At 36.1% G+C, this 27,861-nt stretch overlaps 3 protein-coding genes across 3 annotated transcripts; 1 reads left to right on the top strand and 2 right to left on the bottom strand.

Moving 5' to 3' along the window:
* Window positions 1-8: 8 nt before the first annotated feature.
* On the bottom strand, window positions 9-5,274 carry LOC125262306 (GTPase IMAP family member 8). Its single transcript, XM_048180991.1, has 6 exons — window positions 4,990-5,274; window positions 4,093-4,690; window positions 3,916-3,992; window positions 1,495-2,077; window positions 1,364-1,410; window positions 9-1,215 (listed from the first exon to the last, which is right to left on the bottom strand). The coding sequence occupies exons 1-6, from the start codon at window positions 4,997-4,999 to the stop codon at window positions 584-586; spliced, it is 1,947 nt and encodes a 648-aa protein (XP_048036948.1). The 5' UTR covers window positions 5,000-5,274; the 3' UTR covers window positions 9-583.
* A 2,018-nt stretch (window positions 5,275-7,292) lies between these two features.
* zgc:113625 (uncharacterized protein LOC553227 homolog) lies at window positions 7,293-9,644 on the top strand. Its single transcript, XM_048180990.1, has 2 exons — window positions 7,293-7,433; window positions 7,968-9,644. The coding sequence occupies exons 1-2, from the start codon at window positions 7,385-7,387 to the stop codon at window positions 8,729-8,731; spliced, it is 813 nt and encodes a 270-aa protein (XP_048036947.1). The 5' UTR covers window positions 7,293-7,384; the 3' UTR covers window positions 8,732-9,644.
* A 1,826-nt stretch (window positions 9,645-11,470) lies between these two features.
* On the bottom strand, window positions 11,471-14,929 carry zgc:172131 (uncharacterized protein LOC100002821 homolog). Its single transcript, XM_048181821.1, has 4 exons — window positions 14,802-14,929; window positions 13,649-14,186; window positions 13,490-13,566; window positions 11,471-12,296 (listed from the first exon to the last, which is right to left on the bottom strand). The coding sequence occupies exons 1-4, from the start codon at window positions 14,809-14,811 to the stop codon at window positions 11,647-11,649; spliced, it is 1,275 nt and encodes a 424-aa protein (XP_048037778.1). The 5' UTR covers window positions 14,812-14,929; the 3' UTR covers window positions 11,471-11,646.
* Between the last annotated feature and the right edge of the window lie 12,932 nt (window positions 14,930-27,861).

Below are 27,861 nucleotides of genomic sequence, written 5' to 3'. Positions count from 1 at the left end.
TTATGATGCTTTTGAGAAACTGATGTGGGTGGGAAAAAAACACTGGTCCATGAAACTAGCGTAGTCATGGCCAGGAGTTGTGTGGTTTTTATTTATTTATTTGGCAGTTTATTGGTAGTAACCTGGTTGCAGGGCCTAGCTTGGATATTTTCAGTTTGAAGACATCTTGCCATTGCATAGGTATGTGGTGTTTTTTTTATTTTTTTAAATACATGATGAAACTAGACTCACATGCAGGGTTTAATGCTTTTATTTATTTCGATATTTCACTTATTTCAAATAAAATCACCATTACATGTCATCCAAAGAATTAGTGGTTAGAAATTAGTGGAAAAACAGCTATATTATTGTATTTAGCAATCTGAATTCAGCAAACATGAATTGGAAGCATAAATACTAACAAACCTTAATATTACAGCATGCACAATTTGAACACATGGAGACTAACCCAAATAAAATATTAACATTCATAGAAAAAAAGAATCATGTTTAGAGGGTGACCCAATGTGAGATTTTTTTTGTGAGGTTCTGCCTACTTCTTGGGACAGTTTAGCTGTGCACATATCATACACAGTTCAATTTCTTACAAGATACTGCACTCTTTGTTCTCCTTATGCTTCTTTCTATGATTGTAATGAATTGGCATGCCCCTATTTCTCTGCATGTCAAAAATGATCTCCAACAGTTTTTTCACCTGATGATGGTTTTTGTCATTGTTGTTGAATGCCTGACATCTTGAATCACAGATTTTGATGAGTTCCTGAAGTTCTTTGTCGCTGCCATTGATGTAATCATTTAAAGTCCTGTTCTTCAGCTTCTCTTTGCCAGTGAAAAGAACCACAGTCTTCGAAGTCACATCCTCGCCAAACTCTTTCTTCAGATGCGGGAGAACCTCTCTCTCACCATCTGTGAAACGGCCAAGCTGCATAACCAGCAAATACACGTCAGGCCCTGGCTGCGCAAGCTCTTTGCACTTCTTTATCTGCTCTTCCTGGTTTTTAAGGTCTTCACTGAAGAAATCTGGGGTGTCTATTACCCTAATCTTCATTTCATGAAAGGTTTCCTCTGCCATCTGGCACTCTGTGGTTACTGGAACAGAACTGGCACGTGATTCAAAACGTTGCTTTTTTAGAATGGTATTTCCTGTAGCACTCTTCCCACTTCCTGTCTGTCCCAGTAGCACAATGGTCATTGGTTTCGGCTGATACACCTGAACTGATGATGTATAGTTAGAATTAGTTAGAAGACACAGTCCATTCAGTTTCAGTACATAGATACCAAACTATTATTATCTACTAGTATGCAGGTGACATGCTACTTAAATGTCTTCTAGTTGATAGGTTAAACTCAAATGTTTTGTTACCTGGTTTGTTTGTTGTTGCTTGCTCTGTCTCCATATTGGCATGTGTCCTTTTGGAATTAAAAGAGTGATTGATATAGGGTTATACAAATTAATTAATTTCTTGCTGTCCATCATAACTATGTATCACCCACCTTTCTTTGTCAGATTCAGATGTTTGTTTCTTTGGCATGCTATTCATGAGTTTAATCAGTTCTGTGATTAGTTCATTATTCTTCATATCACTGTTGTAAACGCACAATCTGTTTCCACACTCATTCAGGATTGTGGCGTGTTCTTTTTTGAAGGCTGCTAGTTTGTCCATTGAATTTGAAGATAACTTTTTTTCGACATTAACCAGCACAATTGTGTTTTCAACAATTTTCTGTCCAAGCTTCTTCTTCAGTTCTGTAAACATCTCCATCACTTTTGGTGACACAGTTTTGTACTTGAGTATGAGGAGGAACACACGTGGATATGCATATGATGGCTTCAACTCCTCTATACTGTCAGCTTCTGGATCTGATGAGTTTGGTTTATGAAAAAGGTCTGGAGTGTTGATAATACAGATCTTCTGACCAGCAATGGTATCCACAATCTTCTCACAAGTGACCTTTTCTGTTCTGAAATAATCTTTGTCAAGAATTGTGTTCCCTATGAGACGCTTATTGTTGCTGTCCTTTCCCAGCAGGATCACTGTTATCCTGCAGTCACCTCCATATTCCTGGATGGTCTGTTCTGAGATAAACAATTAACATGTCTTTAAAAACATTCCTCCTTGATCCTTCGCAATTTGAAGTAGCAGGATATAACTGTTTTTACATTGTAATTGTTGACATTTCCAAGGTGATCGGGCAGACCAAACCATAAGTTGTAGAGACTTGAAAATTTGAGGGCTGGTAGTACTCACACCATCTACAACACTGTCTACAGTCACCAAGGCTCGCCCCGATCTGCCTGACGTGGGTGGTACCGTGGTTATGGCGTTATCAAATGAACGAAAGGTAATAACTCCTAAACCGTTAGGCGTAGGCTCAAGTGTCTTCGCTCGTCATTCTGGTGAAATTGTCGGGTATTTTGGATTTAAAAAAAAAAAAGTTTGCTAACTAATCCTGGGTTTTTGTGCAGCAAGATTCTCTGGAGTCTGATAGTCAATAGTTATCAAAAAAGTTGAAATGTCGATTCACGGTCCCTACGGGAAGTGAAGTGGAGCCACTTTTACTAAAATGACTATAACTCTGGAATAAGATATTTTCACCAAACTCAGCACACCTATGTAAGAGCTCATTCTGTGGTTGCGACTACATGGTGGCGCTATAACAGGAAAAAAACATGAAAATGACTATAACTACTTCACCGTTAGTCCAATCGACTTGAAAATTGACATGCATTGTCTTCGTCCAAGGTACCATGGCTGTTTCTGAGGACATTGACACATCTCAAAAAACATGTCCGCCATTGGCTACTGAAATTTAAGGAACTATCAGACAGGATAACGGAGGCCGATCGGAACGAAACTTGCTGTTTGACTCATGGCCCTAGGGGCCTGTGAGAAATTCAAAATAAATCAACCACTGGGGCACCTTCGTGTTTTTCGTGTGCATAAAAGATTTTGTATTGCACGATTTTTCACACATGCCCACAACACATGTACCACATGGTAAAACTCCTCATTCTGAGGACCTTTGCCTCTAGGACTGCTGCTGTCCACTGAATTGTTCATTAAATATTGGAGATTATTCCAAAAAACAGCTTTGGTGAACTAGTCCTTGGTTTTTGGCTCAACCTTGATAACTGTTAAAAAGCTTTATAAACCATACATTTCCTTTGGTAAACTGCCTGTATTGGCTGTAAATGGTCTTTTACATTTATGATCTAGGTGGTTACATGCACTTGAACCCCAATAATTGCTACTTGCAGCTGTATTTATTATTAACAGAACAGGCCAATTGAGAACCACTGATTTAACAGACTCGTTTCATCATGAACTTTTAAGGCCAATTCATGCCGCACCGACAGTCACCAGATTACAGCAAATCATTTCTTAGACATTCTAATTCTTTTCTTCTTTTCTTCCATGCACACCCTGATTTCACCAAGTGCAACATGTTCCTGGATCAACAAAGATTAGAGATTTCAACCAGTTAGATTTGAGGGACAAGTTTAAAGTTTGTGTAATGTTTAGGCTTACAATCAGGGTTAGGTGCTTCTACATCAGTGTAATCTACATATCATTTCCCACTGTTTTTAGGAGTAGGGGTATAGTTATAACTACATTTTCAGACCTGAATGTTGTTCCAGCATCAACAAAATATGTTGATCCAAGAACATGTCTAACTCTGCAAAATCAGGATGTGCAAACAACATTTCAAACCCCTATGTGAAAGAAAATGACAGCCAAAACATTATCTTGCTTAACAAGGTAGTTGACTACTCATTTGACTACTTTAGATTGATGTAAAAGTCAGGTTAGAAAAAAAAAAAAAAAAAAAAAAAAAAAAAAACAGCATGTTGATTTTATCATATCCTTTTAGATGACAGAAAAGTAAGTTGATTAAGAAATCTGTAAGATATACCTTTGCTATACCTTTCAGGCACCCTTGACACTTCAGGTGTTTCCTTTTTTGGATATGTATCCATGTCTTCATATAACCTGCAGGATTGAGATGATGTTACAGGTCAAATTATAGGCATATAGGGATTTATATGTATGTGCGGAGATCATAATCACTACTTTCATATGTATGTCTTACGGCTCTTCAGCAGGTGTGGAATTGCTTGATTCAGTAGCCTGCTTCTCATGCATTGCCTTCCATTTTTCCATAACCTGTTTGGTCAGCTTATTATCTTTATCGTCTTCTTTCTTGTCGTGAACACACACTCTCTGTCCACACTCATCTAGTAGTTTTTTGAGATTCTCATCAGCTTGGCCATATGGCTGTTCAGATTGCATCTCTTGACTGTTCGCTAGCACAACAATTGTATTTTCCACCATTTTCTCTCCAAATCTCTTTTTCAGCTGGCTAAACATATCAAACTCTTCCTGCGAGAGCTGTTTGTCATGCAGTACCAGAAGGAATGCACGCGGACCTGGATATTGGGGTTTAATCTCCTCTATGTTGTCAGTTTCTTTATCTTGGTTTTGGTGGAAAAGGTCTGGAGTGTTGATGATACAGACCATCTGATCACCCAGTTTTTCTTCAGCTCTTGTGCATGTCTCTTTTCCAGCTATGAAATGCTCTGCCTTTAGTATGGCATTCCCTATCATAGACTTATCATTGCTGTTCTTTCCCAGCAGCACCAAAGTGATCTTGTCAACTCCACCAGATTGCACCTCCTTTGCATTCTCCACTATAACAAATCACAAGAATAATTGAAAACTAGTCGAAAGAAAACTGAGGTTTGGGTTAGGATAAACTTAATTCCTAAATCATAATCCTTGATAACATAATATACATTGCTTGTTTACAAATATTTGAGAAGGATTCTGTAATCTTGTCATTTTATTTTAGTAAGGTTGGATTTGAGCTTGAGTATCAAATTGATGCCATTACTATGAGTAACTACCAGTCTTTCTGTAAAGTAAATCAATACAATACACTTTTACAAAAAATAGACTAAAATGTATTTTAGTCAAGCTGCTTACTTACATTGTGACATGTTGAGTTCTTCCACGTTAACAGAAACAAATGATGAGCAGAGTAAGAATCATTAAACGTGCTTCTAGCACTTTAGAAAGGACCGTCTTGAATAAATGAAAGCAAAAATGAACTTGTCTTAAATGCATGAGAATAAAGGGCTTGTCCAAAATCTGGTATAACACGTCGAGTCACTAGTATGCTAGATAACAGCTGCTCTTGTCTTTCGTTTCTCTACTTCATTTTTTCATGTTTTGTGAAAATGTTTGTAATGTAGTGGCCTAATCTAAAAGGACCTGCATATTTAAGTCAGGCTTTGATTATCTGTAGAAAATTAGTGAGAGTTCCCAAAGAAAACTTTAAATAATTTATGCCATTTGTGCTAAAGGTAAAATATCTGAGTAATGGTGGGTGGAGTTACTGGAAATAGCCTTTGGCTGTTTTATGAAAATAACAACTTTACCAGACTCAGGTTCAGTCTACTTTTCTTCCTGTATGTTACCTGAAACTCTAGCAAAGATTGTGTTTGAACAATGATTCATTTCAGATTGTCTTGATGATGGTGAGATTGTATGTAGGACCATAGGCAGTTGTTTTGCATGTTTATTGCGCCATCTTTTGGTTACACATAGACATTACACTGTAGGATTATAACTTTGCTGTATTTAGCAAAATCTGTCACCAATTCAATTACACAGGACATACTTAGTGGACTAAGCTGATTTCTGATGTCTTCAGTTCTTCTCAGATTCCTGTTCATCCTGCATGTTTTTCTTTTGTCCCATAAGCTGTCAAAATAGCTCAGTGCTTTTCACATCTCTCCTGAAAACATATACCCTCTCCTGTTCTCATCAGTTTGATAGGTCTCTATTGAGTTCTTTTCTTCGTTTCCTATGAGCACAACCAGCATGTTATCGAGAATTTTCTTTCTAAATCTCTCATTTAATTGAATATTTCCATCTCTTCCTGTGAGAGCATTTTGTCTTGCAGTATCGTAAGGAACAGCTACTCTACCCACAGTGCTCTCACTCCTGTCTCTTACAGGCAGAAACAGTCATGATGGAGTCATGCTGTTCCCTATCAGGCACTTGACATCGTTGTTCATTCCCAGTGACGCCATTGTGATCACGCAGTCACAAATAACTGGACATTCACGCTCTCCTCTATGAGAAAGTAAAAATTAGAATTAATCTGCATTTATTTGATCAAATATACAGTAAAACAGTCATGTTGTAAATGATTATTACAACTTAAAACAACTGCTTTCTATTTGAAGACTTTAGATGCAAAAGCCTCTATGTGCCATCTGAAATTTTCTTCTAAAATTAGCATTTTTATCAAGCTTGTATGTTTATGTTCAGTTTTTTCACTTTTATGACAATGAAAAGGACCTGTTACTTGCCATTTAAGTGAAATTACTGAACCTAAACATACAAGCTTGATAAAAATGCTCATTTTAGAAGAAAATTTCAGATGGCACTTAGAGGCTTTTGCATCTGAAGTCTTCATTTATATATTTTAAAATGTAATTTATTCCTGTGATGACAAGGCTGATTTTCTTTTTTTTTTAGCTACTATTAGCTACTCCAGTCTTCAGGGTCACACGATCCTTCAGAAATCATTCTATGTTGTTTTGGTGCTCAAAAAAACTTTTCTTCTCATGATCTTCTCATGTATCACTATTTGTGATACATCTTTTTTTTCTGTGATTCAAAAGTACAGAATTTTGTGGAAATAGATTGTCTTGTAAACATCTTTACTTTCATTTTTAGTAATGCATCACTGCTGAATAAAAATATTAATTTCTTTCAAACATGCCACATATTTTTGAAAATTTCCAATATGCCTAGACCTGAGATGCTGGTTTCATCTCCTCTATCTGGGGTATTTCAAGCAGATCATCCATAATTCTTCCTAGAGCCTTTTGAAACATTCACTTTCCTGGCTGAAAGTAGCTATTTCCAAGCATGGTGTTTCCTATCAGGCACTTATCTGCACTGTTTTGTCCCAACAGCGCCATGGTGACGATGCAGTGATCAGCTGAATCTTGTTCAGATTTTTCTCCTATAAAGGGTTAAACCAGTTTTCTCACAATTAAATGCAATATGTAATTTAAGGTACAATAAAAATGTAGAAACTAGCAGAATACAGAATGTACAGAAATTAGCAAAAGAGTAATTTTTAAAAAGCAAATCAAAAACAACTACGTCTTACCTTTTGGCATGTTGAATTTCTAGTCTGTTCAGTGAGTTGTTATGTGGTGAAGCAGGAAAATAGTGATCAACTGAAAGTAAAAACTAACTTTACATTTGCAAAAAATAAGTGGCGTCACAAGAAAATCTGGTACTAATACGGTGTCGCAAAAAATAGTTTCAGTTGTTGTTGAGAGAAACTGTTGCTGAAGGAAATGGACTGTATGAAGTGTCTGTGTTGTCGCTCCATTACTACAGATCGAAGTAAGTTTTGTGCGTTCGACTTTGATTGTTTAGTAAGATTTCTGGTGTTGGAAGCTCACAACTGCTGAAACATTAAAATGTTCAAATAATTTAAATTTTGTGTGAGTAAATGGAAAGTGGGAACAGTGAGACTGAACTGTTTGGGGGACTATTTGACAATAGACTTTAAACAGGGCTTTGCCAATTATTGTTTGACAATTAAAAAAGAAAATTGTAAAATATGCATTAAACAAAAATATAATAGTAAGGTAACTAAGTGTCATCCCTCTTACATTAAAATGTTTTAATAAAATGTATAATGTATATGAGTCATATCATTTTTTCATATAACTGGTATCATTGTAATAGCTTTGCATCATAAAGCATTTAAGTACATTTAATATGATTCAATATTAGGCCAGGCTTAAAATGCAAAACTCAATTTTACACAATTCTGTATGTCACATCCTCTGTCTATGTCCACCAATGCAGTTACATTTATCTATACAAGTTTCATTGTCACTGTATTTTTTGTTCTTCGTTTTGTGTTGTTAGGTCGACCACTTCGCATAGTAATGATTGGAAAAACTGGAGTGGGAAAAAGTGCTGTGGGGAACACCATCCTTGGTAGAAAGGTTTTTCACTCAAGCCCCTCTGCAAACTCTGTTACTCACTTGTGCCAAAAAGCAATGGTCTATGACCATAGAGACATTTATGTGATTGACACACCTGGAATCTTGGATACCAGTAAGGCGAAAGATCTCATCAAAAGAGAAATAGTGAGATGTATTCAGGTTTCAGCACCAGGTCCTCATGTGTTCCTGCTGGTGATACAAATTGGTCGTTTCACTGCTGAGGAGCAAAAATCTGTCCAAGCCCTGCAAGAGCTGTTTGGTGAAGAAGCTTCAAGACACATGATAGTGGTCTTCACTCACGGAGATTTACTCAATGGTCAAAAAATAGAAGACTACGTAGCAGGAGGCCATCCAGAACTCCGCAAAGTGATCCAGAGGTGTGGTAGTAGATATGTTGCTTTTAATAACAATGACTCAAAGAATCGAGCTCAAGTCAAGAAATTAATGGAGAAAATTGATGAAATGGTGTCAGTAAATGGGGGAGAATGCTTCACTCAAGAAATGTTTCAAGAAGCGGAAGAAAAAATTCAGCAACAGAAGGTGGAGAGAGCGGTCGCAGAGCTTCTGGAATATCAGTTTAGCTTTCTTGGGGTTCTTGATGACAGAGTCGTTTTGTTCCAGCAAACATTGATGGAAGGTGTTCGCGAACAGTTTGCTATTGAAAGTGGCTCTTGTGGTTACTAAAGAGACTTAAATCAGACACATCTTCCCCTGGTTTCACAGACAAAGCTTAAGCTAGTCCTAGACAAAAATGCATGTTTGAGCTGTTTTAACTGAAAGCAAATTGCACTGATATATATCTTAAAATATGTCTCAAGATGCACACTGGTAATGTTTTTTTTCTAAGGCACGTTTATAAAACCCTAGTTGAACTAAGGGCTAATCCTGGCTTAATCTAAGCCCTGTCTGTGAAACCAGGCCCTTATGTTTTTGTTCAGCGGTAGTTTTATATTACACCTTACTCATTTATGTGATGTTATACAGTTTATGCATTTAATTTGCCAGAGGTGGCCAACCTTCTAAATAATGAATGTAGTTTTCTTGAGATCCTTGATGAATCATTTTTTTTCCAAAAGATCTTGATCTGCAACTTGACCCTATACTTTTATCAAATGACCTCACAGTGACATTTATTGTGCAGTTTCATTTTAACATGTTAGAAAAATGAATTCTGTTGTGGTGAAATAAGATCTTATTTAAAGTGTTATAATTTGTCTGCAGCACATTGCAGAATCAATTTGTGGAAACAGACTCCTTCGTGAAGGCACTGTATTCTCTAGCACATTTGTTTTTGTGTACAGTACATAGTGATGGTATACATTAGATTAGCAGTATGCCTACTGTAATTACAGGCATCAAAATCGTTTTCAGAATTCACAAAGAAAAACTGTCTACTTTATAACTCTAGACCATTGTATTGCTGTCTAATCTATGAATAATAATGTGACTTTTTAAATTTCATTTTAAGACATTGTAAACTTTCCACAATTTAGCATTTTTTTTTACTTATCTTTTAACATTTGTTAAGAATCAGTTATACTCTGTACATAAATGTAAAATTGTTAAATACAAGTAAAATGTTATACTGTGAAAACAAGAGGTCTGCATGTTTTTAATGTATTAGACCTAATACATTATATTTACTTTTTCTTTTTACACAGAAATATAACTTGTGTCTAACAGTGCAAAGCATCAATACAATTTTTTATATTTCTTGACACTCTATTTATTGCCATTTCCCATCAAAGTATTTTAGTAATCATCATAAATGATTTATCATTCAAAAGCTTAAACACTATGTGGTATATATAGAGAGTTCATACATTTGCTTTACAGTAAACTTTTTAAACTTTTTTACACTTATTTTCTGAAGTGGATTTTACTTTTTGACTTTTTTTTTTTAAAGTAGTTTCTTCTTTAAAAAGAGACCAACCTGCATTCCAAAGCATTCATGAATTACAATCATTTAAGTTCAGATCTAGAAAAAGGGTTGACAGTTAATAGGTTAAAACAATGATATTTATGGAATTTATGGCTTTTGACTGGGCAGAAAATTAGCATTTTTATATTTAGGCATTTGGCAGACCACTTTATTCAAATCAGTTTAATTTGCATTCAATATGGATTATTTATTTATTTTTTATTCAAGATATTTTTTTTTACTATAGTTCAGCTGCATGCATTTGACGTTTGGGCTCAAAACTGTCGCAGACCTTACAAAGCAAATTGACAATAACTTACATTTTTAAAGCACGCAATGGTCTTAAATTTCCAGTTTGAGGCGTGACTATGTAAATTATGCTTCTTGAACACAACAGGAAATAAAAAGTCCATTCAGGTAACCATAATGAGTTTACCAACAATTAGTAAACACTACACCCATTTGTCATCTCTGCTGATCATCTCTGATATGCAGGATGTTTCTCAGCAAGAAGAAATTCTTCAGCATGTTTGGAGAGAGCAGTCGACAGAGCTTCTGAATATCGGTTTAGCTTTATTGGGGTTCTTGACAACAGAGTCGTTTTGTTCCAGCAAACATTGATGGAAAGCGTTCGCAAACAGTTTGCTATTGAAAGTAGCTCTTGTGGTTACTAAAGAGACTTAAATCAGACACATCTTCCCCCGGTTTCACAGACAAGGCTTAAACTAGTCCTAGACTAAATGCATGTTTGAGCTGTTTTAACTGAAAGAAAATTGCACTGATATATATCACCAGTAATGTTTTTTTGGAACATTTATGAAAGCTACTTAAATGCCCTAGGTGAACTAAGAGCTAATCCTGGCTTAATCTAAGCCCTGTCTGTGAAACCGGGCCCTTATGTTTATGTTCAGCAGTAGTTTTATATGTGATGTTATACAGTGTATGCATTTAATTTGACAGAGGTGGCCAACCTTTTAAATAATGAATGTAGTTTTAGACATTTGGTCTTAAATTTCCAGTTTGAGGCATGACTAAATTATGTTTCTTGAACACAACAGGAAATAAAAAGTTGAAGTCCCTTCATGTAACCATAATGAGTTTACCAACCATCAGTAAACACTACACCCATTTGTCATCTCTGCTGATCATCTCTGCTATGCAGGATGTTTCTCAGCAAGAAGAAATTCTTCAGAATGTTTCTCATAAGGAAGAAACTATATATAAAAAAATGTTTGTCAGAAAGAATTTTAGTTATGGACTGTGATAACCAATGAGAATAGTTTGCCTTCTCTTGTCATCATCATAAAAGGAAAAACTTTGGCGCATATCTTGAAACACCACAAAGAGTATGTAGACTTGTAGAAGGACCACATTCTTTGAAATTTTACCTCTGACTAGCACATGAAAATTGTGCAAATGAACATTTTTTGGTCTATTTTACTGTTTGTTGTTTAAACCTAGTTGTTCATATTGAATAAATGAAACTGTATGAATGAGCTTTTTAAAGAAAATATCTTTATTTTGTATATATAAAGTATTCACATGCAACATAATGATGTACTTTATATTTGAAAATTAACTAAAAAAAATTAACTAAACAGTTTCAAATGAAATTAGCACATAACAAAAGACAATGAATCAGTTTTGAACAACTATCACAGGAATCGTTTGCCAGTGTCTACTGGATTCTGCAGTCTTTTTTCTCTGATTCTTTAGAATACGAGTAGTGTTCTAAAATGTCCGGATTTCCATTTTTCCTCTTCATTTCCAAAATCATCTCTAATAGTCTCTCGACCTGAGAAACATTGTCATCATTGTTGTTAAAAGCATGACACCTTGACCCACAGATTCGGATCAGCTCTTGCAGTTGGGTGTCAGTGTTTTTAATGTATTCTGAAACGGTTTTCCCTCTTAATTTCTCTTTGTTAGTGAACAGAACGATGGTTTCTTTTACCACGTCCGCACCAAACGCTCTCTGTATGTTCTGAACTATCTCTCTCTCTCCATCTGTGTAACGGCCAAGCTCCATGACCAGCAAATACACGTCAGGCCCTGGGTGCCCGAGTTTCTTGCACTTCTTTATCTGTTCTTGTTGGTTTTTTAGGTCTTCATCAAAGAAATCTGGGGTGTCAATGACCCTGATCTTGATTCCACAAACAGTTTCCTCTGCCATCTTGCACACCTGTGTTACTGGCATAGAACTGGCACGTGATTCAAAATGACGATTTCTCAGGATGGTGTTTCCCGTAGCGCTCTTTCCACTTCCTGTCTGTCCCAGCAACACAATGGTCAAAGTGTTTTTCTTCTTTATAGCAGCTTGGTTACCTCCTTAAATATAATAAATATAATTAATATAATATAATGAAACATTTTAATTGAATTTTTCTTAAACTGCATCCTTTCTGTTCTGTTTCTACAGGAAAATCACCCCATGATTTACTCACCCTCAAGCCATCCTAGGTAAATGACTTTCTTCTTTCAGACAAATACAATCGGAGTTAATCACCCTGATGCTCCTAAGCTTTTTAACATCGCGTCTGTTACGCTTTTTTCATAAGTTGAATATGGAAGGCATAGGATGTAGCTTAAGCATTTTGAAGTGCGAGAGGCATTATGTTTTCTTTCTAAGTTGAATACGGAAAACGGTCTGGCAGAAGCTAGTTATTTTACTTTATAACGTGTTAAATATGAATATTTTTTCTTACACAAACACATCGCGTCTCTTCAGAAGGCCTTTATTAACCCTGGAGCCACGTGGAGTACGTTTATGATGGATGGGTGCATTTTGAATTTCAAACAGGCGGTTTCTGTGCACTGCCATTATAAATCTTAGGAGCATCAGGGTGATTATTAATATAACTCTGATTGTATTTGTCAGAAAGAAGAAAGTCATATACACCTAGGATGGCTTGAGGGTGAGTAAATTATGGGGTAATTTTCATTTTAAAGTGAACCAATCTTTTAACTTTTCGCTCAGTGCTGTGCAGTCCATTGCTATTCTTCATCTTTGTCTTGGTACATCATTTCACATGACTTAAGAATACTTGGACAGTAAAATCTTCTGTCTAAAAGCTTTTAATCTCTACCTGCTGAAGAATGTATACTGACCTACATACAATATCTGACATCTACTGTACTGGCTCAAAGTTCAGAGCCAGTGCTGCGTACTTCATCTCTATTTTCATGAATCTTACACGTGTGTTATTAAATTTAGACTTTTAATTTAGTGTGAAGTATTGAACTGATTTAAAGGGGACCTATAATGTCCCTTTTACAAGTTGTAATATAAGTCTCTGGTGTCCCCAGAATGTGTCTGTGAAGTTTCAGCTCAAAATACCCCAGAGATCATTTATTATAGCTCGTCTTTTGAGCGAGGGTTTGAGCAAAAACATATAGTTTTTGTGTGTGTTCCTTTAAATGCAAATGAGCTGCTGTTCCTGCCTGATTTCCAAGAGAGGGAGAAGCTTTAACAGCTCACGCCTCTATGATATTATAGATTATGATATTATAATGGATATTACCTGATATAGGCTGCTGTGCCATTGGTTCCGGTGGATTCCAGATCTCCCTTTCCACAGGTGTGGTCCTGTGTGATGATCTGTAGTGGATCAAGGAATGGATATGATCTATATGGAATGGGTAATACAATCATCTGGATACACTCAGATGTTTAGTCTTACCTTTCATGCTTGTGTACTTGAAGCTCAGGTGCACTTTTGCAACATGCAATCAGTTGTTTTATTAAGTCACATTGCTCCAGATTTTTCTTAAAAACATACACTTTCCTTCCACATTGATAGAGAATGCTATCCAGGTTCTCATCTGTTTCTTTGTTTGGCCTTACTGATGTCTTATCTTCGCTACTGACCAGAACAACAACAGTGTTTTCCTCCATTTTATTTCCGAACTTTTGCTGAAAACGTGCAAATGTTTCCATATCCCTCTGAGAAACATGTTCACGCTGCAGAACAAATAAAATCATACATGGACACCTAGATGATGTCTCCATATACCTCTGAATTACAACCTGAGACTCTTGAATAACAGTAATCCATCTGGCTCCTATCTGCAGTGATATCTCATCATCAGATGTTGACTGCTCTGTCAGGAAATGATCATACCCAACAATTTTATTTCCTACCAGACACTTACACCATCTGTTTGCCCCTATCAGAACAAAATGTATGTCTCCACAGAACTTCTCAGTGTGGTCGTTTCCTGTAATGAAGTTCACAAAAGCATTTTTGACTTATTGGAAAGATTTCAAGGTGACATTTCACCACCTAGGAACTATAAGGTCTATCTACATTCTGAGCAGTTTTGAGATACTGAGCTTCAAAGTTTTTGCATTCCATTCGACTGTGTAGATAAAACCTTTTTGTTTAATAAATAATAAGTTCCAAAATGTACACAACTTAAAAAAAAAAATCACATAATGCAAATAAGTCACAGAATAAGAATATGTGAATAACTCAATTTTGACAAAAATGTCAGATAGAACCTTATAATTCCAAGGTGACGGTTTGTTAATATTAGTAAATGTATCACCTAACATAAACTAATGAGCAGTGTGTTTTTACAGCATTTATTAATCCAAAGTGAATACATTTACATCATTATGTGTGTTCCCTTGAAAAAGACCCAAGACCTTGGCATTGCTAGCACCACACACCAGTAGTTGAGCTACAGCAGAGCTCTAATCACAACTTTATCTTAGATAACATCAGTGAGTCTCTGAAAAACTCAAATGTATAAATGTTTCAAAGATTCCTCACTATTGAGCCTTAACTATGTAAATGAAATTAAAACACCACAAACACTTTAGAAGCTTACCTTTTGACATACTGAAATCAGATCTCAGATCATTTCACACAAAAACAGACAAAACTTGAGACACATTTTCTTGAAAGTGAATTTCTGGTAAGAGTCTGCACAGTGACTGAAAGTGAAACTCCAATGAGGTTGAAACTTTTTTTAAACGATGAAAAGGGGCGGATCAAAAAATTTTTTGGCTACTCACTAAACACTGAGATTATAGTTGTTAACAACTATATATATATATATATATATATATATATATATATATATATATATATATATATATATATATATATATATATATATATATATATATATATATATATATATATACAGTACAGTCCAAAAGTTTGGAACCACTAAGATTTTTTATGTTTTAAAAAAAAGTTTCGTCTGCTCACCAAGGCTACATTTATTTAATTAAAAATACAGTAAAAAACAGTAATATTGTGAAATATTATTACAATTTAAAATAACTGTGTACTATTTAAATATATTTGACAAAATAATTTATTCCTGTGATGCAAAGCTGAATTTTCAGCATCGTTACTCCAGTCTTCAGTGTCACATGATCCTTCAGAAATCATTCTAATATGCTGATTTACTGCTCAATAAACATTTATGATTATTTTCAATGTTGAAAACAGTTGTGTACTTTTTTTTTCAGGATTCCTTGATGAATAGAAAGTTCAAAAGAACAGCATTTATCTGAAATACAAAGCTTTTGTAGCATTATACATACCGTTCAAAAGTTTAGGATCAGTAAGAATTTTTATTTTTATTTTTTTGAAAAGAAATTAAAGAAATGAATACTTTTATTCAGCAAGGATGCATTAAATCAATCAAAAGTGGCAGTAATGACATTTATAATGTTACAAAATATTAGATTTCAGATAAACACTGTTCTTTTGAACTTTCTATTCATCAAATAATCCTGAAAAAAAATATTGTACACAAATATTTTGTACAGTTGTACACATTAAATGTTTCTTGAGCAGCAGATCAGCATATTAGAATGATGTCTGAAGGATCATGTGAGACTGAAGACTGAAGTAATGATGCTGAAAATTTAGCTTTGCCATCACAGGAATAAATTACTTTGTGAAATATATTCAAATAGAAAACAGTTATTTTAAATTGTAATAATATTTCACAATATTACTGTTTTTTACTGTATTTTTAATTAAATAAATGTAGCCTTGGTGAGCAGACGAAACTTCTTTTAAAAACATTAAAAATCTTAGTGGTTCCAAACTTTTGGACTGTACTGTATATATATATATATACCAGTGTTTGACTGGCCATGTGACCTCAACATGCCCAGTGAGAGGTGACCTGCCATATATAGATAGAAATATCATTTTTATATGCCAGTGAAATGACAGGAGTATCATTATTTTATACCAAAAGTAGAAATATTCTAGTACTACTCGTTTCTTTAAATATAAAACTTTAAGTGGACTAAATTAGTGCACCAGCACCAGTCTGCCTTTAGGGGGAGCTCTCGGTACAGGTTTACTCTCAAGCGCGAGAGCAGCGTTTGGTTTAATATCCACATTTCAGGTATAAGGTTCTTTAAAAACTGTTTATTCACCCAAAACTTTCACGAACTCCATGGTGTGCTGTGCACCTGAGGTTTACTTGACGGTTTTTGTGAAAGGTAAGCCGACTATTAATGTCCATAATTGTAAAACTTTAAAGTGGTCTGAATCATTTAATACACATAGGGCCGTTTAAAGTCTGGCAATAGGAGCTCGCCATCGCCTGAGGAGGTCATTTGGGCGGTTTGTTTAAGGTACACAGTTCTTTTAAAACAGTTTATACAGTAAAAACTGTATGTTAATACATTTGTAAATATTTAAGAATGTAAATCATCAGATTTTATGTCAGTTTTCTTTCGTTAACCGAGACCGTTAGCTCCATTGATGGTGTAATAGGCTAAATTAAGTATCCTAATGTGAAATTTTAAAAGCAAAACACTTTCTGTGTGGATGAAAATCTGTGTAAATTGTATTTTTTACAATTTACAAATGACATTGTACTCCAGAAAATACTGTTCATAATACATTCTCTTTTATGCAACAAGGATTTTGTTGAGGAACCGCTGCTTGAGTTTCTGATATATCTTCCCTTTTTTTGGGCTCCAGCAACAGGCCTTAATCTTTAGATCGAAAGCTTCAACATACACAGCTGTGGGCTTGAACAACACCACACAGTTCTCCAGAGAGGGACCTATACTGCTCTGCAAGCCAAAGAGAGGTAGGGTCAATTTAAAAAGTCAAAGGGATTGTTCATCCCGTAAGAAGATGATATTTTGAAAGCTATCCCATTGTTTTTTTGTCTGTAAGAGTTAGTTATTCTAAATATCTCATTTTGTTTTCCACAAAAGAAAGAAATCCTTATGAATTTAATTGTGGGTGAACTATCACTTAGGGTGTGTTCACACTTGTAGTTTGGTTCGTTTGGTCTGAACTTATCAAACATCTAAAACAATGCTGAGGCCCTGTCCCAAATGGCACACTCCGGACTTGTGGACTTCCTCAGAGTCCACACTTTGGTGACGTCATGTAGTGCAGACCTATAGGGCCCTTGGCGCGAATCCACAAGGGCGCATTGAGAGGTATTTTTGGGACAGACTCGATCGTCACGCCGGAAATAACGGTCTGGTTGTTTTTTGACAGGAGCTGCAGGTTCGGGGATAATATTTAGCATCAAGAACAGGTTTCTTTTCTTTTGCAAAATATTATCTCCATGTCAACTACACAGCCTGCTTTTGCTTATGCCACCTGGGCATTAGACAATATATACATGCTTATTTAAATAATGTATACAGTTGTAATAATACATAATGTTCCATTTGAACTAAGATTACAATTTTAACACCAAATAAACATGTGCGTGAGTTTCAGATGAATTTACAGGTTTAAATATAAATACTAGGTTTACATATGACTCAGTAAAGCCCTGACATTCGGTTATATTTATTTAATGAATCATAATGCGATCGTATTATTCAACGCGCTATTATAATTTTTGAGATATCAACCACTGGTCGATGACCATAATGTTTGTATAAACTGTAGGTAACAACTGAAAAATGTACACCTAGGTCATAAAAACCATAATGATACCTACACTTAAATATTTTCTTCTCAGCCATGTCATCAATTGCTCTTGAGCGAAATCTCCTCCCATCCGTTGTCTGATTGGCATTTCGCAAGGATTCCTGGGTAGTTAAAGTGTGCGGAGCCTGCATCTATGCGGGCTTCGCGGAAGACCACTTCAAGGGTACAATGGGGGCGCTGCTGAGCACACTTCAGAGCGTTAAAATGCTGAATGGGACGGTCTACGGACTCGAAAGTCCACATGAAGTGCGCCATTTGGGACAGGGCCGCTGTGTGCTAAGATAAGTGCACTCGTTGTTTGTGCGTAGCCTGCATTAGTGATGTGTCGTTCTTGAACGATTTGTTCATTTTGAACAAATCTTTAATGTGACTCGGGAAGAATGAGTCATCTCGGGGTGATTCGTTCAGTCGCGCATGCGCAATATTCTATAGGTTCTGTACTGCTAGTAGTAGTTCACCTGTTTCAGTCAATGCAGTCTGAGCCGGAAAGAGAATTGATTAGTTCATTTCATGAGTCTTTCGGGTTTTTGAGTCGTTCCTTAATCACGTGACAGACACATATGCTAAACCAATGTCATTTAATTTATGTCATTATGTCCTTTTTGAGCTATCTTCTTATACATATATTATACCAATATGTCAAGTCTGCCTAGAAAATTATTATACCAGCAAACTCAAAATTGGAGTAAAAATTAACAAACTAGGCTATAAATACTTTGAATTGTAGGCTTGGATTATTATATTATTATATAGCCTAGTGTTTATGTACAGATAGACAGTCAAAAAGACAAATTAATCAATATTTTATTTATAGCAGGGTTTTATTTATTTATAAAATAATAACACACCACAGATCCTCAAGAAACAGTAACAAAAACATAGTGACAGAAATGTCAGAAATAGCGTATGGGTCTGTCACGTGATTAAGGAATGACTCAAAAACCCGAAAGACTCATGAAATGAACTAATCAATTCTCTTTCCAGCTCAGACTGCATTGGTTTAGTGTATGGTTCTGTCACGTGATTAAGGAAGACTTGTCAGACAAGAGGTGAGCTTATCATAAACTGAAGACCCAGGTAAAGAATGAATTAATCTTGTCTGTATCTTATAGCATTGTAGTTTTGTATTGTTTGTAGTGTGATCAATGTTTGCGTAAGTAGTAGATGTGTTGGGGAAGTAACATGTAACATTTTAATTACATTTGCTAAAATGAACGAAATGAACGAAATGACTCGAAAAAAGATTCATTAATTTTGCTGAACGAGACTCAAAAGTCAGAGTCGGTAAAATGATCCGAACTTCCCATCACTAGCCTGCATATGATGGTATTTTGGCCAGCTGGGAACCCGTGAAAAGCTTATAAAATGTGTAAAGGAGTCAAAACAGTGGCGGGAATCCCTCTGTCACACACAAATGATCTGCTGTGTGGAGACGCACGTCTGATGCCTGTGATAGGCAAACTCATGACTATGACGAGAAAAACCGCGTGTGTGAGGATTCTGTCCTTTTTAGGGTCTCATCTTCCTGTTTTCATGTCTTTGTTCTGTGTTACGTTCATATATCATTCGAATCGCACCAGAGTTCATTTGGAAGCAGACCGAGACCCATCTTTTCAGCAGTCTCAGTCTGCTTGTTTGGTGCGCACCAGGGTTCAGATGGCAGCATTCACAGATGTTTAAATGAACTGCTCTAACAGAGCAATCGCACCAGTGTTCGTTTTAATCGAACCAAACATAAGTGTGAACACACCCTTAAAGTTCTTTAATGTGAAGTGTGTGATTTCTGTGGAACTGGCGACTAACACTGTTGCCTTCAGTCTCAAGCCATTATTTGAACTAGAAGTTGACATGCCAAAAGGTAGATTATTGTTTTGAGAGCACCATGTAGCCACAGTGTTTACCCATGAATGGCTAATTTATATTTGTCACTATATGATAGAATTATTTTACCATCAGAAAAATGACACCCTTCAACTTTAATGTTAGGGTTCCCACAGTTACAGAAAACATGGATGTAGGCCTGTCGTTTTAATATTCTGGTTTTCAGGCCTGTAGAAGTAATGGAATGTTTTAGTTAGTTATTAAAGGAAATATGCATGCTTCTTCACATACTTGGCTGTAAAAATATTTAATTATATACATTATAATGATGATTGTTAAAGTCATTGTATAGAAAATTCACGTAAATTAATAAAATATCAAAGCGCTTCATAGTAAATATACATGCTTCTAGCTATCATTTCAGCTGTAAAATATTTAATCATATTGGAACTAAAAAATTCTGTTAAATGCTGTCATTTACATTCACATGTCATTCCAAATCTAGAACTGGAAAAGTGTTGGAAAAATAATTGCAAGTGATTGGTCAGTAGGTGTGGGAACCCTATGTGAATGCTGTGTGCATGAGAGCCCCAGGCTGAAAAGTAGGTAGGTAGATGTATTGTTAATTAGTGGATTCATCATCTAAGAAGAAAAGGACAAAAATGTAATTTGAGTAATCCTGTCAAACCACTCCATCATGATGTAATGTTTAAAGGAAAGGGTCAAAGTTGAACCTTGTTTTCAGTCTTCTCCACACTAATGATGTAATGAGTCTGAAATTAAGTTCAGCATGGTCTCTAGTGTCTCTGCGTTTGACATATTATGCAATGATTCTGTGAACACTTGTGTCCAATCAACACAAAATGTGTAACTCTTGAGAGTCCGTTTGCACTTGTCACAGACGTTTGTCATCCAAATTCTCATTAAACATGCTGTTGAAGCCTAACAATCAAAGGTGTTAGGTAAACAGTCTTGAGCTGATGCAACCAGAGCTAGCATAGCTGAGATCCTTTCCCATTGGGAGTGGGTTTCTCATTATTACACCAAAACACTTCGAACGTCAATCAAACTTTGTACAAGACAAACAAAAGTGTCACTTTTAATGTATGGTTTAAAGAATATTTGGCAGAAAACAAAAAACATTTGTGAATGTTTCTGTGTGCATAAACACAAGGTTTCAGCTACATCTAGTAAATAATAAGGTTTATAAATGTTTTTTTTTTGCTCTGTTTATTTAAAGGGTAGCACTGTTGTCTCTGTGTTAGATGGCCAGTTAATGTACATGTTGCTGCAATCTCAGTTAATCTTAGTGTCTGCTTCTTCAGCAGGGTGTTTGTTGCATGGGAGACAAGATTGTTGTCTATTTTTCTGAGGCAGCTCAATAATATATAATTTTTTAAAAATGAGATAGTGTATTTGAACAGCCTGAACCCCTTGCTGTTGTTTGTGTCATAACCACCTTCATCATCATTACAGATGCTTTCCCTGTACAACGCTGTCGAATCATCATAAGCCATTTTTGGGACTTATTATTTAGAAAACTAGGGCTGCACGATTTGGGGAAAATGTCATATTGCGATTATTGAGGTTAATATTGCGATTGCGATTTGCGATAGCGATATAATAAACAAATAGTATCATGAGTCATCTTGCTTGGTTCTCAATGAAAATACACACACAGATTACTGATAATGCTGAAATGTATTTCTCAACTCAAACTAGCAACAACAGCAAACAAATGCACAGCGTTTTCAAATTAAAATATTTTTATGAAATTAAATAACATCTTTGCATTACTGCAAACTTGTTATAATCCCATTTAAGATATTTGTTTCTTTACTAATCTGTAGTGGTTCAACGGATCACAAAACTCATGGTTCGGATCACATCAAGGTTATGACGTCACAGATAGGATCATTTTTCGGATCAGCACAAAAAAATTTTTTTTAAATTGGATGGGGGTAACTTAACTTTGCATTTATTACTTAGCCCACTTAAACTATTCTGATACCATAGCATAAACTGCTAGCCTAAATAATACATTATTAAAGGCAAGTGAACAGACTGTAAAAAGAACAAATACTGTACACCAATTACAACAAGCATAGATAAATACTACATAAAGTTACAAATAAAGTATAAGGTCTAACTGTAGTATTAATTTTCATGCACAGAAATGTAATAATTAAATGTAAAATGACACTTCATTGTATAAATTTAATATAGATTAATCTTTGTTAAAGCTGTGTTTTGTTGTTTGATTTACATGACAGACAACAGCAGGTATTTATAGGTTGCTGTCACTTTAAGAGTAAGACATGCACGCACACATCAGATAGATACACATCCGAATTCTCACCTCGTGCAATTAAGACATAACTGAATGTGTTTACATGAATACTTGCTGAGAGGGGTATTTTGACTGACATAATGCGTGTATGTGACCATCCAAGTGCACTGAGGACGCGAAAGAGAAATCAATTTGGAGTTCGCGAGCTATAACGCGCCTCTCTCTCTCTCTGTGCGCGCGCGAGCCTTGTATGTATGTGCGTCATGTACGCACCTATAACAGCGCTGTGTGCGATACCGAATTAAATCCTCTTTCCTCTTCAACCACTACTAATCTGGGTTTATAATCTTATAGCCAAAATATCGCCATATAACAGAGGTAGCGTTTTTTCTTGCCACCAGTTCAGTGACCGTTTGCTCCGCATCCATCTTTACCCGTTCTCTGCGCTGCACACCGGAAAAGTCATGACCACGCGCGCCACACATGCCACTGCCTAAACTGAAACTGACTGGTCTTCTTTTTATTAGCGGTGTATAAAATGGGCAAACAGCTCTCAGATAATGGGTTGTTGTGTCCACACATGTATTTTTTTTTTAATTTATTAACTTATTATTATTTTATTTCGTAAAATCGCAGCATTTTGCGTCATATAATCGCACAAGCTTGACATCGCGATTGCGATTGCGATATGATTAATCGTGCAGCTCTATAGAAAACAAAAAGGTTCTACCTACACAGTCGAATGGAATGCAAAAACCTTGAAGCTCAGTATCTCAAAACTGCTCAGAATGTAGATAGACCTTATAATTCCTAGGTGGTGAAATGTCACCTTGAAGTCTTTCCAATAATTCAAAAATGCTTTTGTGAACTTCATTACAGGACACAACCACACTGAGAAGTTCTGTGGAGACATGAATTTCCTTCTGATAGGGGGAAACAGGTGTAAAGGTCTGGTGGGAAAATTGTTGGGTATTATCATTTCCTGCCAGAGCAGTCAACATCTGATGATGAGATATCACTGCATATCACTGTTATTCAGGAGTCTCATGCTGTAACTCAGAGGTATATGGAGACATCATCTAGGTCTCCATGTACAAACCCGATTCCAAAAAAGTTGGGACACTGTACAAATTGTGAATACAAAGGAATGCAATAATTTACAAATTTCATAAACATATTTTATTCACAATAGAATAGAGATAACATATCAAATGTTGAAAGTGAGACATTTTGAAATGTCATGCCAAATATTGGCTCATTTTGGATTTCATGAGAGCTACACATTCCAAAAAAGTTGGGACAGGTAGCAATAAGAGGCCAGAAAAGTTTAATGTATAAGGAACAGCTGGAGGACCAATTTGCAACTTATTAGGTCAATTGGCAAAATGATTGGGTATAAAAAGAGCCTCTCAGAGTGGCAGTGTCTCTCAGAAGTCAAGATGGGCAGAGGATTCCCCTAATGCTGCAGCGAAAAATAGTGGAGCAATATCAGAAAGGACTTTCTCAGAGAAAAATTGCAAAGAGTTTGAAGTTATCATCTTCTACACTGCCTAATATCATCCAAAGATTCAGAGAATCTGGAACAATCTCTGTGCGTAAGGGTCAAGGCCGGAAAACCATACTGGATGCCCGTGATCTTCGGGCCCTTAGACGGCACTGCATCACATACAGGAATGCTACTGTAATGGAAATAACAACATAGGCTCAGGAATACTTCCAGAAAACATTGTCGGTGAACACAATCCACCGTGCCATTCGCCATTGCCAGCTAAAACTCTATAGGTCAAAAAAGAAGCCATATCTAAACATGATCCAGGCATTTTCTCTGGGCCAAGGCTCATTTAAAATGGACTGTGGCAAAGTGGAAAACTGTTCTGTGGTCAGACGAATCAAAATTTGAAGTTCTGTTTGGAAAACTGGGACGCCATGTCATCCGGACTAAAGAGGACAAGGACAACCCAAGTTGTTGTTAGCGCTCAGGTCAGAAGCCTGCATCTCTGATGGTATGGGGTTGCATGAGTGCGTGTGGCATGGGCAGCTTACACATCTGGAAAGGCACCATCAATGCTGAAAGGTATATCCAAGTTCTAGAACAACATATGCTCCCATCCAGACGTCGTCTCTTTCAGTGAAGACCTTGCATTTTCCAACATTACAATGCCAGACCACATACTGCATCAATTACAACATCATGGCTGTGTAGAAGAAGGATCCGGGTACTGAAATGGCCAGCCTGCAGTCCAGATCTTTCACCCATAGAAAACATTTGGCGCATCATAAAGAGGAAGATGCGACAAAGAAGACCTAAGACAGTTGAGCAACTAGAAGCCTGTATTAGACAAGAATGGGACAATATTCCTATTCCTAAACTTGACCAACTTGTCTCTTCAGTCCCCAGACGTTTGCAGACTGTTATAAAAAGAAGAGGGGATGCCACACAGTGGTAAATATGGCCTTGTCCCAACTTTTTTGAGATGTGTTGATGCCATGAAATGTAAAATCAACTTATTTTTCCCTTAAAATGATACATTTTTCTCAGTTTAAACATTTGATATGTCATCGATGTTGTATTCTGAATAAAATATTGAAATTTGAAACTTCCACATCATTGCATTCTGTTTTTATTCACATTTTGTACAGTGTCCCAACTTTTTTGGAATCAGGTTTGTATGATTTTATTTGTTCTGCAGCATGAACATGTTTCTCAGGCGGATATGGAAACATTTGCACATTTTCAGCAAAAGTTTGGAAAGAAAATGGAGGAAACAAAGATACAGATGAGAACCTGGATAGCATTCTCTATCATTGTGGAAGGAAAGTGTATGTTTTTAAGAAAAATCTGGAGCAATGTGACTAAATAAAATTAATTGCTGATTGCATGTTGCAAAAGTGCACCTGAGCTGCAAGTACACAAGCATGAAAGGTAAGACTAAACATCTGAGTTTATCCAGATGATTGTATTACCCATTCCATATAGATCATATCCATTCCTTGATCCACTACAGATCATCATACAGGACCACACCTGTGGAAAGGGAGATGTGGAATCCACCGGAACCAATGGCACAACAGCCTATATCAGGTAATGTCCATTATAATATCATAATCTATAATATCATAATCTATAATAAGTCATGAACAAAAACGTAATCCGCATTTCTACCTGTGACAGTACCAGAAATAATTTTCTTTTTTAGAAAAAACTTGTTTCTTTAAAGCTGCTGTCCGTAACTTTTGTGTTCAAAATTTACAAAAATTATATAATGAGAATGTGCAACATGAATCCATTTTCCAAACCGTGTTTTTGTCTTACCCTGAATCATTATTGTACACTTATAATATGTGTTTATATTCGGACTATTTCAGACCGGACTGGTAGGACCCGCCGCAGGGTATCACAGTAACTGCGTGACTCGCCATAGACATACACAGAGAAAAGTAGCTCCGGTTACAATGTTCTTCCGCAATATACATGCAGTTCTGTTTATTAACCGCTAGAGGGCCAAAAATCGTGGACAGCAGCTTTAAATATAAAACTAAGTGGAAAAAAATCAATTAGTGCACCGGCACTAGTCTGCCTTTAGGGGAGCTCTCGGGACAGGTTTACTCTCAAGCGCGAGAGCAGCATTTGGTTTATTTAATGTCTTCTATTTCAGTTATAAGGTTCTTTAAAAACTGTTTATACAGCCAAAACTCATTTCATATATATTTATAAACTTTTATGAATGTTAATTAGCAAATATTGGACATTGATGTGAATTTTTTTTCAGGCTGACTGGCTGACCGACAGACCAAACCATGCCTCTTCATAAAGGTTTCACGAACTCCATGGATGGTGTGCTGTGCACCTGAGGTTTACTTGATGGTTTTTGTGAAAGGTAAGCCGACTATTAATGTCCATAATAGTAAAACTTTAAAGTGGTCTGAATCATTTAATACACAGGGCCGTTTTATGCCTGGCAATAGAAACTCTCCATCGCCTGAGGAGGTCATTTGGGCGGTTTGTTTAATAAAAATCTCCTGTTTAAGGTACAAAGTTCTTTTAAAACAGTTTATACAGTAAAAACTGTATGTTAATACATTTGTAAACATTTAAGAATGTGAATCATCAGATATTGAATATTTTATGTCAGTTTTCTTTTGTTAACCGAGACCGTTAGCTCCACTGATGGTGTAATAGGCTAAATTAGGTAGCCTAATGTAAAATTTTAAATGCAAAACACTTTCTGTGTGGATGAAAATTGTATTTTTTACAATTTACAAATGACACTGTACTCCAGAAAATACTGTTCATTATACATTCTCTTTATTGCAACAAGGATTTTGTTGAGGAACCGCTGCTTGAGTTTCTAATATATCTTCCCTTTTTTGGTGCTCCAGCAACAGGCCTTAATCTTTGGATCGAAAGCTTCAACATACACAGCTGTGGGCTTGAACAACACCACACTGTTCTCCAGAGAGGGACCTATACTGCTCTGCAAGCCAAAGAGAGGTAGGGTCAATTTAAAAAGTCAAAGGGTATTTTATAAGGGATATTTTGAAAGCTATCCCATTGTTTTTTTGTCTATAAGATTTAGTTATTCAAAATATCTCATTTTGTTTATCACAGAAGAAAGAAATCCTTATGAATTTAATTTTGGGTGAACTATCGGGTGCGTTCACACTTGTAGTTCGGTTCGTTTGTTTCATTTGATCCGAACTTACTGAACATCCAAAACAATGCTGTGTGCTGAGATAAGTGCGCTCCTTGTTTGTGCTTAGCCTGCATATGATGGTATTTTGGCCAGCTGGGAACCCGTTAAGAGGTTATAAAATGTGTAAAGGAGTCAAAACAGCAACGGGAATCCCTCTGTCACACGCACAAATGATCTGCTGTGTGGAGATACCCGTCTGATGCCTGTGATAGGCAAACTCATGACTATGACAAGAAAAAAACGATATGCGTGAGGATTCTGTCCTTTTTAGTGTCTCGTCTTCCCGTTTTCATGTCTTTGGTCTGTGTTGCATTCATATATCATTCGAATCGCACCAGAGTTCATTTGGAAGCAGACCGAGACCCATCTTTTCAGCAGTCTCAGTCCGCTTGTTTGGTGCGCACCAGGGTTCAGATGGCAGCATTCACAGATGTTCAAATGAACCGCACTAACTGAGCAATCGCACCAGTGTTCGTTTTAATTGAACCAAACATAAGTGTGAACACACCCTTAAAGTTCTTTAATGTGAAGTGTGTGATTTCTGTGGAACTGGTGACTAACACTGTTACCTTCAGTCTCAAGCCATTATTTGAACTAGAAGTTGACATGCCAAAAGGTAGATTATTGTTTTGAGAGCACCATGTAGCCACAGTGTTTACCCATGAATAGCTAATTTATATTTGTCTCTATATGATAGAATTATTTTACCATCAGAAAAATGACACCCTTCAACTTTAATGTTAGGGTTCCCACAGTTACAGAAAACATGGATGTAGGCCTGTTGTTTTAATATTCTGGTTTTCAGGCCTGTAGAAGTAATGGAATGTTTTAGTTAGTTATTAAAGGAAATATGCATGCTTCTTCACATACTTGGCTGTAAAAATATTTAATTATATACATTATAATGATGATTGTTAAAGTCATTGTATAGAAAATTCACGTAAATTAATAAAATATCAAAGCGCTTCATAGTAAATATACATGCTTCTAGCTATCATTTCAGCTGTAAAATATTTAATCATATTGGAACTAAAAAATTCTGTTAAATGCTGTCATTTACATTCACATGTCATTCCAAATCTAGAACTGGAAAAGTGTTGGAAAAATAATTGCAAGTGATTGGTCAGTAGGTGTGGGAACCCTAT

This window comes from Megalobrama amblycephala, linkage group LG2 (assembly GCF_018812025.1).
Source record: "Megalobrama amblycephala isolate DHTTF-2021 linkage group LG2, ASM1881202v1, whole genome shotgun sequence".
Classification (NCBI taxonomy): Eukaryota; Metazoa; Chordata; class Actinopteri; order Cypriniformes; family Xenocyprididae; genus Megalobrama; species Megalobrama amblycephala.
The sequence above is the reverse complement of the archived record's forward strand: the minus strand, read 5'-3'. Positions and strand labels throughout refer to the sequence as shown.